Genomic DNA, 16,345 nt, shown 5'->3' with positions numbered 1-16,345 from the left:
TAAAGGAAGGTCAATCGCTCTTTGGCAAAGAAGATATACAGAAGTGGAATTGTACATGCAACAACTTTTCCTCCTACATTGCCCTGTCCAGAATTGGTTATGGAATGTGCATCCAAGTTTGATCTAATCAGTAAATCCATCATTTTTGATGAAGGGAAGAGGGTGTTGGCCAATATTGGCAGACAAGCAATTAGAGAAGCATTTAACATTTCCCAGTATAAGAGCATGACAGTGGTGATGATGGATCAAGCAGCTATGTAACGCTCCGCCAAGAGACCCAAAAGAAATAACTTAAAGTTTTACTAAGTTTGCCAACAATTTTTTTTTTAAAATACGAAAGAACAACATGCACATCAAACACGTAGTAGCAGAAGCAATAACATACAATCAACTAAAACATACATAACAAGTTACATTTCTTAAAGATCCCATGACGTTGAATTACATTTTAATTTAATCTAATACTAAGTCTAACAACTACCACATCCACATGAAAGAATAATTATAAAGTCCAAAGTCCATAATATACATTTGTTTTGAATGCCTCTTGGCAAATGAAATCCAGAATGCTCAATCATCTACTGTACATGTCATAGGGTATGAAAGGCTGAAAGTATATATATATGTAAAAATAGAAATACAACACCCTCTTCAGATCCATGATACAAAGTACAATAAAGTAATGAAACCATCCACCATACATGATACATCCATCCATCATAAAAGATATAACATCCAACATGAAATACAACTATCCATCATAAAAACATATCTAAGTGCGCGTTTCCTCCCAACCGTCAATAACATCATAAGACCATCGTGGGTCCTAGCCATCCCTCGCACGTAACATCCCAAGCCATCGATAAGATCATTGGTACTATCGTAATAGGGACGTCACTACTAAAACATGCTACAACATATGCATAAAGAAATCTAACATGGTAGAATAAAACATAAGATGATCCTACAAAGTAGATAACATCACCTATCACATGCTAATCATCAATATAAGGAAATGCGTTAGTAAATAACATCCATCATAAGATATGACCAACCATCAAATGAAACAAGATAGAATGAAAGGATATACAGACAAGAAAGCTCCAGCCACGATGACTACGAACGAACCTCAATGGTAAGAGTAAAAAGCACTACCACCCGACCGCGTGGAACTTAAATGGCCCACTCCCACCGCATTGAGGAGATAGTCTCAAGTCCCAAACAGGATATCAAATCACATATCACAAGTACTCTCTAAGTCCAGGAAATCCTAAAAGTATTCTAACTCAAAAGTTTTAAAATAGATTGACATCTAATTCCCAGAGGCACAGAAGACACGTAGGAAACCTACTATATAAGCGGGCGAGTCTCATCGCATGAATCACGCTCGAAGTTACCCGAGCAATCCCTTAGGGCTCTCGGGTCCCTAGTTATCCCACTGTGGCCACTAGTATCCTCTTGTACTGACAAGGCATACTACGGAATGCAAGGTCACAACCAAGCGTTCTCTCTACTCCCATCCTAGTTTGTATTAGCACTCAAGGCATGGGCGAGAACATACAATTAACTCTTATTAGGTTCATTTTAATCCCCATTTAGTGTAAATGTTTTCACTTATTAAACAACTTACAATGAGTTACCCTGGCAGCCACTTAGGGCCCCGACCCCCATTGCAAGCCACTTCCCGACACTACAAGTAGATAACCTACCCTAGGCTCAATAAAAACACAAATCAATAATCATATAAAAATCACCTTAGTTATACACAAGTGACTGGAAAGCATTATAAAGATAATCATAATAATCACATCAGTTCTCTACGAGCAACTGTAAAGCATCAAAGATAAATCAGAATATCCATCGGTTCTCAACGAGCAACCGGAAAGTATTCCAAAATAATACTGATTGAAAACTCCAATATGGTCAAGCCAAAACATGTCACAACATGACATCATCAAGAACATAACAAACACTTAGTCCCATCAAGGCGACTGGAAAGTAATCCAAGTATAACTGATCGAGGACTCAAAAATGGTTAAGTCAGGTATCTCATAAACATTTACCTCAGTATCACACAAGATCACTAGAAAGCAATAACGAACAGTAAATACAACATATCATAAAACATATCATCACATTACCATGGTTGGGTTTTAAAAGATCGAAATCAAAGCATCATAACATCGCAAACTCATAACCCCCGAGCCTCTGGTAACAACCTAAACTGGTCAACATCTAATCATCCCCCAATCCAAAACATAGGCATCACACAGAAAACAAGACAGTCTCATAGTTTAGATTTGATTTGAAAGCATATAGTTGAGTTTAATGTAAGGTTCCAGTTAATGTATGTTTTAAGTAAGTAAGTTTCAGGGTTCACCCTTTTCAAGTAACCCATTCTTATTTTAAATAGTTTGTGCAATTACCCCTATTTGATTTAAGTAAGTTTCCTCCAAAATAGCCTAAGGATAGTCATTAATTAAATTATTACAATAGTAATCATCGATGTTTCAATTAATACTACTTTATTAAAAATCAATTTTATTAATAATAAAAATAAGATAACTCTATGTCTTTTTCTGCAATATTAATCATCAATTAAATTCAATTAAACTAATTTTTTTAATTAAATTAATTAATAATTATACAAGACTACTATATTTCCATTCATTAATAATCTATTAAAATTAATAATTATTAATAAATAAAAATTCATTATTAAAGTTAATTATTACCATTAAACAATCTTATATTAAAACTGATTAAATAATTAAATATCGATAAATTAGTATATCCTTAATAAACTTATTGATAAATAGTAATTTAATTAAATATATTTTATTTTTTAATAAAATTAAATTACATTAAAAAAAATTATAATTAAAAAAAAAAAAATAGCGTGTTTTATGGCCCACTGGCCCTCACGTTTAAAGCGGCTACGCCTTCTGTCCTGTCGTAGCAAAATGTACTGCGGCTAAAGGCCGCCGGTTAAGGTAAGGGGGTAGGGGCTGGGTGAAACCCGCCCCTCTCCAATTAATATTTATTTATTTTTAAATTTTTGTTTATTATAAATTAAAAACTTTAAAACTATTTCCCCCCACACTCCCGCCCCCCACCCCCCAAGTGGGTAAAAATGCAATTATTTTATTTTATTTTAAATTCCCACTAATAATAATATTCAAATAAACAAATAATTTTAAATTTATTTTTACTTTATAAATACTTACAAATGTAATCGGATAGAGGAAATATCATTATCCAATCGAATTTCCAACTCTTAACTCGTTATTAACTTTTATTTATCTTTTCCATGCACATTAATTAATTAATTAAATTACTTTATTTAATTTTCACTTGACTTCGCTTTTAATTAATTAATTAAGTTTTAAACTCATGCACACATCATGCAATTAAAATATCTCTATTAATTTCACTTATTTTATCTTTTAATTAATTTCTTATATTTTAATCTCATGTACACATCATGCGAACTTAAAACTTTTAATTAAATTAATATATTTTATCACTTTTTAATTTATTTTCGAAACTTAATTGATAAAATATTTATTACCTTAAATAATAATAATATTTAGCATTTATTTAAAAATGAACTCTAAATATATTATTATTAAATTAAATAAATATTATCACGTTTTAAAATTAAACTTATAACTTTTATCTTCAAATTTAATTCTTTTTATCTAATTAATTTCCCAATTAATTAAATTTAATTAAAATATCATAATAATTTTCCATTAAATTAAGCCATTAATTTAATCTTTTAATTAGACTTAATTAATAGAAAATTCACCAAAGACTCATAAAACAACATACGAAAATCCATGAAAAAAAAACACATACAAAATCAAACTAAAAGGTTATAATCACGAATTAACGTCATTTGATGCATTCAGAGAGTACATGACTCAAATACTTGTCCTAATTTCCAATTAGAACAAATGGCTTAAAGGTTTGGGATTTAGACTTAAGAATTTATCTCCCCTCTCTTATCATTGAGATAATGCAATAGGGTACACTCATCTTGACAATTCAGGGAAGTCGATACCCAGAACTTGCATCTGCATAAAATCCATGCATGTACATAGACAATATTTACTAAGCTAAACAGGCAATGGCAGGAAGTAGTGCATCATGTAGATCTCGACTAGCAGGTGACTACGACTCCCTCCCTTAAGCACATTAGAAATGCCATACATACAGAAAACAAACACACACACCATACACATGCAGTATGGGGTAAGTATGCATAAGAAAACACATAGCATAATAGACTATTTAACTAATCATCATCAATAACTGAAATCACTGAACAACTATCATGCATACATGAAGTATAGAGTACCAAGTAATCTCATCATAAATCAACTAAATCTGAAACAATATTTGACAATCTGAAAGTAATGCTTCTAAACATCAAGCATAAGACTGGTCTAAAAGAGTTTGGCAATGATAACATAAATGCGAACTAGGGGTAGGTACTACAAGCTAAATCATTTCAGGATAACCAGGATGACTATTTCACACATCTAAAGTAGGATTGGCTACACGAGAGAAAGAAAGGCGTAACTAAGTCATCAAAGCTTACAGTGACGGACTTTAAATTAGAATACGAAGATCTCATTGTGCTTCTCAGTCGGATCATGGGCCTAGCTCAAGATATGCAATTTGAAAACTGGATGTACTTCTTCATTGATGAAATTGAAAAGGGAAAAAGAAGATTTGATTGGGCTAGGATCATAAGCGAGAACCTAGAGTTGCAACTTAGAACTATACAAAACCAAAAACGATTCTATATGGGATCCTATCTGTTTTACCTAATTGCTAAATTATATAAGAGTCCGGGTCTTAAGGCCTTAGGAGGAGTTGGCAATGGGCGGGGGCAATATTTGGTGCATGAATGCTATCCACAGCTTCATTTGCACAACAACAAGGAGTACAAGATGTTTTGTGACGCCTTTGCTATGAAGACAGTAAGGGTATTACAAGGGACACTTGCTAAGAGACTTTCATTAGAAGCAGAAGCAAAGATAAAGAAGTTTGGGAGTTGGTTTATCCAATTTCCACAATTCACCTACATTAGAGTAGTAGGGAGCACAGTTTGTCCTAAGAGGCTTCCGAGATACCCACCGGACAAGGTTGTTTTGATGGAATTGGGTAGGCAACTTGAGCACTATGATAGAATAATGAGAAACGAAGGTAAAGTAGGGATTACCTTCTCAATCGGGATTGGCAATGATAGTTGCCCGAATCGGGCCACCTTTGCAGCTACGGAGAAGGAATTGGAATGGTATCATCTAGAGTGGTACAGAGCAAGGCAAGGATTCAATCCTAATGGTCTTATCAAGGTATCTCATGGAGATGTATTTAAACATGTTCCCACTACTGAAGACTTTTGGGGCAATGCCAAGGATGACTTTCATGTGAAAAAGCTAGCTTTCTCAAGATTGTCGGTGAACATGATGAGAGATATCAAATGGAGAGATCTTAATATTCCCGATCAATTGGAAGATGATGGTAATGTGTTGAGAGAAGATTATGATACAGTAGAAGGAACATAGTTGAATTCGGTAGATTGGGATGACCATTAGGATCCTTCCTTGGAAGCAGTCACAAGGGCAGTTGATTTGCATACCGAGTCATGGTATAATGAAAGATTAAGGAAGCTACAAAGTCAAAGGGTCCCCCTTACTTATGAGAAGATGAAGCTAAAAGAATGTCCAACAGAATCAGTCAGACATAAGGGTGAAGGAAGTAGCTGGCAACAGGAAACAGTTAAAGGTGAAAAGAGGGCTTTGGAGGTTGAGAAAAGCAAAGAACATCCGAAACCTCCAGCCAAGAGACAGCATATAGTTCCATCAAGGGAATGTATAATTGAGGCTAGAAGTCAAGAGGTCAGCTCAAGTGATAGAGGGGCCGCGGCAGAGGGGAGCTCTGATTTAGAATCAAGTGGTTACAGTGAGAGCACCGAGTACTCTTCTCTCTCAGAAAACCAACAAGGAGATGATATGGCAGTAAGTAGTGGAGAAGAAGATGGGCCGATTGACATTAAGGCAATAAGTCGGGCACTTGAGGCCGTTGGTGATGCTTTGTTAGTCGAACCAAATCCAGATTTGGGGAGATGCATCGCACCACTATGGTTAAGGCAAATGCTTATGCCAAAAGGCAAGGTGGTAACTGCCCGAATAGTGGAAGACATCCAAGGATTAATAGAAAAGACTGACAACAAGAACTAGAAACAAATGGCAAAGACGGTGGCAAAGGTAATCAGGAGTGACAATGATGGTCACCGAAAGGTTCAGATTGCTATACCTATCGTCAACAAGGCAGTGGATGAAATTGCAGCACAGGAATATGAGATAGTGGAACACAACTTGAGAAGGAACATGGATGATATGGAATGTGAAGAGATCCACGAGGGTATAGTTTCAATCAGAGAAAGGTTGAGGAAGGAAAATGAAAGGATCGTAAAGTTGGAGGCCGAGAACAAATATTGAAGAGATTGCCAGCCTATTCAACAGTTGCACCAGGCAGCCCTTCCTCAAGATAGCGGAACAACCTAGAAGAGATATCAGCTCAGCTACATGAAGTCAAGGGTTGGATCCATGATACAATCCAAGATGGGCGAAATTTCTTGCCTTCCTTCATCTTGACATTCCGGTCATTAGTGACTATTAGAAACAAGTTTAGATTATTTGAAGAAGAGTGGAAGGATTTCCTTCCCATCAAAGATTTAGCTATTCCCAGGCTGCAGGCATTCATTGGGCTACCAGAGGCATATTTGGAGAGGGCCAAGTTGGTTGATGAGAGAAGATTGGGTACGGTTGAATCTCGTTTGTCGCCTTGACTACTAGATTGAGAACACTCGAAGAGATACATAAGGCAGTTGCATAGCACAGCCCAAACGTCGACACTTCCATTTCAACCATGATGAGCGACGTTGGGATGGCGCTTGATTTTGAAGACATCAGATAAGAGGATATTAATGAGACAAGACTTGCATCAAGATTGGATGAGTTAGGAAAGGTTGCTATCAAGAAGAAACATCTAAACACCCTTTCCTCCCTAAATGCTTTTATTGGATTCGCAAAAGAGTATGAGAGGGATCATGAGAAGACACTACAAGTAGCAAACAACGTGATGAAATCGGCGGAGCTCAAGATAAAACACACACCTTGTCCTCCCATGGAAGAAGTCAACGAAAGGCTAGCTAGATTCATCGCCTTAGCTAAAAGAATGAAAGAAAAAGGGAGAATTATATTAGAAGATCATTTGATGTAAGCCCAAGTGGCAATTTCTCTTTCTTCTAGGATATGACAAGTGTCTAATTCTGATTGGCCACCATTTTGGTGCCTTCTCATTGGTTGCCACTTTTACACTTTTTTCATTGGTCCATTGACGAGGTGGCATCTTCTCATTGGCTGATAGGTTGGCAACCCTAATTAGGGTTTCTAGGATTCAATCTGGATCATCGATTTTGTCTCTTTATCTCTACCGTCGGTTGTACATTTTGGCTTCTATATAAAGCCATTTACTTTCATTTGTAATGGTCAGAGAAAATTGTTGCAAAGATAATGCCAAAATTTGCTATTTCTTTCTCATTGTTGTGACTTGCATGGTGATTAAGAGCCTTTGGTATTATTGCATGGTTTCTACTTCCAAATAGTTAGAGTAAAATTTCCTTTCAAGTTGTTAAAGTTGGTTGCATTTCAAGTTGTTAAGAGTAAAGTAGATGAATAGTTGCATGGTAGTATTAGTAGATGTTTGATAGGGATCAATACTAGACCACTAGCATCCTAGCGACTTGTTGGGAAGCTTTGTGTGGCAAACTAGTTTATTTTTCGTTTGAAGCATTGCATCTATGGAGGTGGAGCCGCTGGTTAACTTTCATTAGGTTCGATCCTAGTCCATTTGCTAATCTTCCATCCATAGGAGTAGGAGTAGGATAGCAAGAAGTTTAGGACTTAGAATTTAGGAGAAGAGAGTTAGAAAGATACCAGTTGTAGGAACCATTCACCCCCAACTACCATCACTTTCCCATCACCATCTAGCATTCACACCGAATCGCCATCTCCATCATCCCACGGAAGTCCAAGTCATCCTCAACAATTTGCGTAAGGCCGCCTACGTAATTACTAGCAAATCACATCAATAAACTGAGCGAGTGTCCACAAGTGCAAGGAACATTGGAGTTACTCTCATATCCCATGAGCATTAACTTTTCAAGAGAGGAATTGTGTGTTTGATACTCCGTATCAGATATTCAATTACTAATATGTTATGTAGTGGTTCAAAAACTTTCATCAACAGTACTTAACCTTAATCCACATATAGGATACTTTGGAAAAGATAAGGAATGATAGTACTCATCTTGGTGTTTCTATCCATACTACAATTGAAGAAGCTTTGAGTGTAACGAGGACTGCCTTGGAGAAAAAGGAAGAAAACATGGACTTAGAGATTTCAAAGAGAAATTGAGAACTCTCAATGTTAAGGAGAATGATATCATAAGGAGAGAGTATTTGAGAGGACTTGTATCTATTGAGCTTTCCATGGCCTTAGTGAAGGACAATGCAGCTGAATGAGAGAAAACAATTAATACAGCTACAACTGAAATGAACTTAGCAGATTGGAGAATGCAAAATACGCCTATGCCTACAATGAATGAGCTTAATGGTATGGTGTCCAGGTTTATTGAATTGCAAGAAAGAAAGAGAAAGAAAATATTATTTTTGCATGATGATTTGATTTAAGCCTAAGTGGCAAACTAATATCTCATTGGTTGGTAGTTTAGATGCATAATTCTGATTGGCTCACGTTTTGGTGCCATTTGGTTGGATGCCAATGTTTTGTAATTTTGCTATTGATTCATTTTGGGATTCTTGAATCCCATTGGCCAATGGGGTGGCAACCCTAATTAGGGTTGTAGGATTCAATCTAGGCCATTGATTCTGATTTAATCTTGGCCATTCATTGTACTTGAGCTCCCTATATAAAGATTGCTCCTCTTATTTGTAGGGAGATGTTGGAGAATTGTTGCTAAGATAATGCCAAATTTGCTCTACTTATCATTATTGTGTTTTGTATTGTGATTTGTTGTGAACAAGTGTGAATAATTGCATGGTTATCTTCATCCTCATTTAGTTCCAAGTTGTTAAGATAGAATAGAATTTGCTTAAGTAGTTTAGTTGAATGAAAGAAATTGTGGATGTTTACTTGCTTGACTAAATTTAATCTAGGCCATTAGCCTCTTGCTGATTGTAAGTGTGCCTTGTGTGGTTAACTAGTGATTGAAAGTACTTAACTTCAATTGGTATTCAACCTTTACTTTGCATTCATTGATTGGATTGAAGGTAGATATTGATTTGAAAATTATTCGAGTATGATGGAATTCTATAATTTTGGAAAATTTTGAAGTCCCAAACATCATAGTGATATCTAAATAATTGGATGGGCTTTGCGAGAGCATTACAATGAAGAGAAATATGAGTAGTTCGTGGAAAGAACGGTATGATATTTCCCTGAAAGTCAATGGATTGGGAACTAAGAATGCCATCAACTTTTGAAATGAAACTAGAAGAAAAAGACGAGGTCCTTTATCAAGTCTTTATTTCTCCAGTATTGAAGATAGAATTAACAATCACTCCAGATTTCAGTGGAATAATAAAATTCATAGATATGTTGAGCCTTTCTGGACTATAATAGAAGACAATGATCTAATTTTAGCAACATGATGCAGACAGTTTGGATACATCTGAATCTGTTTATCAAAAGACCCCAATATCTGAATGGTATTCTAATCTGTCATGATTCATTGCCGTTATTGCCAACGTATGGACACGAATCAAATGAGCCAGTACATTAAGAGGAGCAAAGACTTGAAAAGAAGTTATCAATAGCATAAATTTATATAGCAAGTGTAGTCTATGCTATGGAAACCAGAAAAAATGGAGTGGCCTGAATATCATACATAAATTGCGTTGAGTTACACGCGAGTACAAACCAGTCTTCTCGGGATATACTTGATGTTTCTTATTTTATGGCCCCTCCTTAGTCTGTAAAAGTAGTAGCAGTGATATGTGATTTACACATGGTGTCTACAGAATCTAGGCTGTCATGAATTCAGTGATTGTAGAGACATTGAAAAGTGACAACAAAATTACAGGCACGATGGAGATTTTTCAAAAGCGACAGATATGTTTGAAGGAGTATTGGGCAGATTCGAGCTTCATATCAGGTTCAGTATTGGGTATAACCTCAGAGGTATTCTAGATTGCTGTTGAGGAATGTATGAAATTATAGTATTAGTTTAAGATACAGTGATAAATTCATCAAACATATACAGTTATAACTGGTCCCAAGGACACTCAGTGATGTTCCTAGATATTCAAACCTTAAAAACAAGTATGCAGATTTGAATTCAAACATCCAGCAGTGTTGTTTATCATATACAGTGAAACATCAGCCCAACTGAAGGAAATAATAGCGCAATAGCAGAGACAGAGAACGCTACTTTGTGCCCTTCAAAAAGATGAATTATATCCAATCTTCATTGATAAATATGAACACAAAAATGAATTCTTGGACTGACAGGAGCAACTGGAATCTGTAGGTGACTGGTGGACGTCTAACCCATACACCCGAGTAAAAGTTTGTATCGCTTGTGGAAGACATTGATGCCAAGTGTAAAGAGCCTTGTTTGGATGCTTGCCTGCATTGAAGACAAAGGAGTCAGGAAGAAACTCATGCCCTAAAATGATTAGGGAAGCCGTTGAGATTCAAACCGAGCACGGGATTAATGGAAGAAGCTGCCGCATAGGCTCCATCAAAGATAAAATAAATTCTCCTATATGCCAATATAAAGTGTCGCCTGAAACAATACCTCAATGAATTAATAAACGGAAACTATATGAAAGCCCGATAAAATTTAATTAAAGGCAATATTTTGGAGATTTGTTGCAAGATGAAAACGTTGAATACCTCCGGACATTTCACTCGCACAACCAATAACCTTGGAGCACGCATTTTCAGTGAGTGATGGAGATTAACGGTAGGAAGGAAGGTCCAAATCAAAGTCATCCATTAACGGCAAGAAAATATTGATCTTCGCAAGCAATTTGATCTATGGCAAAAATCAATGCCTGTCTTCCAAAGTTATAACTATGGGGATACCATCAATAATTAAAAGGGTTGAAGGGATATATTAAATTGCTTATAATAATAAAACATTAAAAAATGATTGGTTATCGGGAGTCATTTGTTTTATTTTAAAAGGGTATATTGAATAGGTGTGATTTTTTAAAGTTTGAAAGGTCACATCTTTCATATTATTTAGATATATAAGGGAGATATGGAACCAAGCAAAGAATTCAACATTGTAATATATCCGAACATTTTATTCAATAGAAGAGAAGTATTTTATATTTATTGTATGGAGAGATAAGGGCAATATTATGATTTTGTAATAAAGTCCATTATTTTATTTTTAAATAAAATAAAAATGTCTTTTGTTTACCTTTAATGGCGCGGAGATTTAAACTGCAGGTGAATCGTCCTTCATAAATATATTTTAAAATTCTATATATGATTTTGTTATCAGATAAGTGGACATGGTCAATTAAGCATTTTAAATTTGATCATCGCAGGTGTTGTGAAATATTTAATTGTTTCCACAGCTGTGTCCAGTTTGTCTCAGTGGAGTTAAAATTCAATCTGGACTAATTTAAGATTGTGTCATAATTGGTCTGTCGCATCTAGATTATCAAAATTGTTTGCAGTAAAAATACATTGAACATTATGAAGTTGTATGTAAAAATTCTCTGAAGTTGACTCTATCGCCCGGATAAGCGAAGGCACTGGTCTTTCTATTGAAGTCAGAAAATCTATATTCCTCCTGCAAGCATCAAATTCATTATTTACAAAATTTATACAAAACATTCAATCATCAAGTATTCAGCATCCAGTTTCAGTTTCATTCTGATCGAGTTCAAGGACCTTGCCAGCTGAGGAACTTGTAAAGTTTAAATTCGCTATAGAAAACCCTTGAATTGGGTAGTCAGTGTTCAAGGTGAAGGTTTACCCGCCTGGGTGTAGTGGAGCCCGAAGTGCAGGGGAATCTGAGCGATTTCCGTTCGTTGGCCAAAACTGATTGAGAAGTCCTACCGGAGAAGTGGCAGGCTCTTGGATTTCCAATCTGCGGTTTTGGGAACCAACAGAGTATACCTTGGAAACTTGCACTAGGTGGGTGGAGTAGCTGACAATGTTGCACTCAGTAGAGTCCAAGTTCATCCATGCTTCCTTGCAGTCATAGTTAGAAGTCGAAGAAGTTAAGTTCAAGTTGAGAATCCGGAGTTGGAAAATTAAAAAATTTTTATTTTTGTTGCGCATTGTGAAACCAAATCTTTAGAAATCCAATTGAAAAGTCTTGAGAAACTGCATAAGTCCTCTTAGTGATTCCTTAGTAATTCACAATTGAAGGAACCTTGAAGGCATTCCATGATCTTACTTTGCAAGAGAGGATTAAGTATTTGGTGTTTCACTTCAAAACATTGAGTGTGTGATTCTGCATGTTGCAGTGAAATAAATCTCACATCAACACTACCCTAACAACATTTTCTTGCCGATTTACTTATCTGTTATTAGTGTTGTCAGATAGGACTCCCTTGTCTAAAACAGGGAATGGTGTATACTGTGGATTTAATAGTGCTTTGTGATTGCCTGCTTGTAATGTTTTGTTGACATTAGGTAATCATGTAACATTATGGCCAGTGTATAACAAAAAACCATATGCATCGTCATTTAAAAAGTAAGTCAATGCTAGAGAAGGTATGCTGATTCCGGGCCTCCCTGTACCACACAATATTAAAGATACTTCCTGTAAGAGAACATCTGATTATCTGTTATTTGTTGTGGTCATTATTATTACTGTTATTATTAATATATTACTGTACTTCGTAGTGTCGAATCAGTACCAAAATGAAGAGACTAAATTGTGAGATCTTCTGATAATCTAGTCATTGTCACTTTGAGAAGGAAAGTGTATCTTGAAAATCTGTGTATTTTTAATATTTTTTGGGTGAATGGTGCTTTGGCTATTGAAGCATCTGTTTCATATGATTGTGATGTCCTGCAAAATTTATTGTGCAGCCTAGTCTTATCCCGCATCTGTTGTTCTTGCATTGTTGTTTTTTTCATGTTTTCATATTATTGTATACTGACAGTGTTGGTTTTTTACAGTACCTTGAAGGAAAGGAAGCTGAACTTCATGCAGCTCGCCAGGCAGGCTTACTTGATTTTATTGCTTCTGCACTTCCTGCCTCACATACATCAAAGCCAGAAGCTTGTCAGACAACAATTTCACTTCTCCGAATAATGAAAGTTGTTTTAACTTTAGCAGCCAATCGCAGCTATTTTATCGCCCGTAATTTATTGCCCCCTCTTATTCCTATGCTGTCTACAGCTCTTGAGAATTATTGTACCATTGCAGCATCAAATAATAGTTATGCTGGTGTGTCAGGAAACACTACTAACTCATCAACTGATAAATTATTTGATGAGAAACTGGAAACAATAGGTGAAGTACTGGAAGGGCTTTTATGGTCTGTTGCAGCTATCATGGGTCACACTTGCTGTGATGAGCATCAAATGCAGATGCAGGATGACTTGGCTGAACTGATTGTGGCTTGCAAAGTTATTCACCATTTACGTGACTTGTTTTCTCTTTTTGATAGACCTCAGATAGAAGGGGCTCCTTTCCCATCTCCTGTCCTTCTGGGGCTAAATTTATTAGGAATCTTGACGCATAGAAGAGGAAATCTTTTATTTGAAGGCTGGGAAGCATGCTCAACCCCATTGGTAATGTTACCTGCAACACAAAATTTTGAATCTACACACAATGAGGGAACTTTGACTTCTGTGTCGGATTCTTCTGCAGAGAAAATAGCTGAATATCATCCATCTGAATTGATTGTGAAGGAGGGAACACAGATATGTGAACTTGGTTTGATCAAGAAAGATGAGACAAAGATTGAACTGCCCGCATTGGAGAAAAATGAGGAGCTTAAGAATGCTATCTGTGAAAATGGTGTAAACACCAGACAGCCAGAGTCAACTAGAGTAAATATGACAAACATCGGCCCAGAAGAAGCTGCTACTTGGGAACAGACAGATTCGTGTAGCTCACAAATGGAAAGTGGTGGAAAATCAGCTGAAGAGGCAAAGTCTGAGTCAGATAATACTCTATCAGCAAAGGTTGATGAACAGAGGGTTTTGGCAAGAAATAGAAGTGAAAAAGTGCCAGTAGCAATGAACAATCGATCTGTTGCATTTTTAGTGTCAGTTATTGCTGAAACAGGTTTGGTAGGTCTGCCATCACTGTTGACTGCTGTTCTTTTACAAGCGAATCCTCGAGCAAATTCTGAGCAGGTAAGTTATACTGATAAATGCACCAATGTCTTTGACTACATCATCATCATTAGACACTGTTGTGTTATGTGAAACTTGCTGCATTTATAGCTTTTATTTGTGACACATGTCTCTATCTAAGGTTCATATTTGTGTTGATGTATAATCTTATCAGCATTACTTGTGATACATCTGTGTTCCACTTTGCTTGTCCATTGGCTAAATTGTTAACAATGTTTTTTTGACTGGAACTAGCAACTTGTTGATGGTATAGTCTATTCCGATTGACAAGGCATATAAACTCACTTCATTTTTCAAAGCACACTGGGAATCTTATACATAGTTTGATCATGTGATAAGTCATTGTCTTATGAGATTTTTTTATTTACTTATTTAAAATGACATGATATTCTGAAATGGAATTTGTTACAGATTTACAAATTACAGATTTTCTCATTCATTAATTACAGACAGGAATCCATCTTTTAGTCTGATGTGTCTACACACTGCTGTTATAAGTTATGGATTAGCAAATATGGCTATGAACCTTTGATGTTTTGATATTTTTTTTGTCTTTACTGTTTCTTTTATTTTTATTATAGACATGTATTTATACAAAGTTACAATAAAACCTACCTAATTCTCTTTCTCGAAGTTTCCGAATTGGAATTGGATGCTGATATTGGTATGTGGGTATGATGCGCTAGTATGCCAATTTAATATTGGGCGCTATTTATGTACTGGGTACTTCCGTAACAAAAAATCCCAATTATATAATAATATTTATCTAATCTAATATGAATAAATAATATTAATATGATAAAATGTTAATGAACTAATACTAATTAATTTATGAAATAATATATACAACTAAATAGTAAATATATATATATATATTATCATATGACTAAATATCATTTTAACACAATAATATTATTTTTTATGAAATAATGTATAAAACTAAATAGGAAATCTGTAGGCAAGAGCCTTCAACACAATGGTAACTTGTGAGTCTCTAATGTGGGAGCTCTTGGGTTCAAGTCTACTCGAACTTAACACATTATAATAATTAATTACAGTAAATAATAATAATTAATCTAGGCTTCGGCCCATTACAGGTAAAAAAAGGAAATGTGCATCATAAAATATAATTTAATAATAATGTCAATATTAAATAAATAAAAGTAAAATGTTATAATATTAATTGATTATAATTTAAAAATTATATTTATAATTTATAAATAGATTTATTTATAGGCTTATCCCTCAACCAACCCAAACATCTTGAAGTAGGCTTCTCTATGAGCTAAATGAACATTCATTTGTGCAATGGTCAAGTCTACCAATCATCATGCCTAAGAGGTTGGACCCACCCAGGTATTAATGACGTGGTCCAATCATTAGACCATTGTTGGTGAATTGTCTGGGTGTTAATTCGCTCAATTGGCGAGGTAGTTATATCATATGGTGTGGTGGAATTGTCAAGGTGTTAAATATTTTTCCATTGTTTATCCAAAGTGTCGGTGTGGGCAAGCCTGAACCCCCAATGCCCTACAAAATGACAGGGTGGAGGTGATAAGTCAACTAGATCAGCCATGGGGGCACAAGATTGAAACCATGATTGTAGTTCAAGCCAAACCAACCTTTGGACAAAAACATATTTTATTTTTACCAATCTGTCTGGTTCAAGCAACAGGAGGGTGGAATAGTATTGTAAATTTGTAATGCTGCCTGAGCAATAGAAGATGGTGAAATGTAATAAAATAAAACATGAAGGTTTCAATTTCACTATATTTTTAGATAAGAGCAGTGATATAGCAATGCTGTCTAAGTCTATATTGCTTGTGTTAACTATGTTTATTTGTTTTAAGTGATAGCAGTATGCCTTTATCCAAATATTAGAGACTGAAAAGTGGATATCAAG

At 35.4% G+C, this 16,345-nt stretch overlaps 1 protein-coding gene across 4 annotated transcripts in view; it reads left to right on the top strand.

The window, feature by feature from the left end:
• The window catches only part of LOC149570565 (uncharacterized), a 133,620-nt gene that overhangs the window by 46,307 nt on the left and 70,968 nt on the right, over positions 1 to 16,345 (top strand). For all 4 annotated transcript variants that reach the window (XM_089823152.1, XM_089823153.1, XM_089823151.1 and 1 more), the window contains exon 5: positions 13,255 to 14,442. In XM_089823152.1, coding sequence (XP_089679278.1) covers positions 13,255 to 14,442 — 1,188 coding nt within the window. The remainder of the gene's footprint in view (positions 1 to 13,254; positions 14,443 to 16,345) is intronic.

This window comes from Cupressus sempervirens, chromosome 3 (assembly GCF_028749045.1).
Source record: "Cupressus sempervirens isolate cs-2001-9-10 chromosome 3, ASM2874904v1, whole genome shotgun sequence".
Taxonomy (NCBI): Eukaryota; Viridiplantae; Streptophyta; class Pinopsida; order Cupressales; family Cupressaceae; genus Cupressus; species Cupressus sempervirens.
The sequence above is the reverse complement of the archived record's forward strand: the minus strand, read 5'-3'. Positions and strand labels throughout refer to the sequence as shown.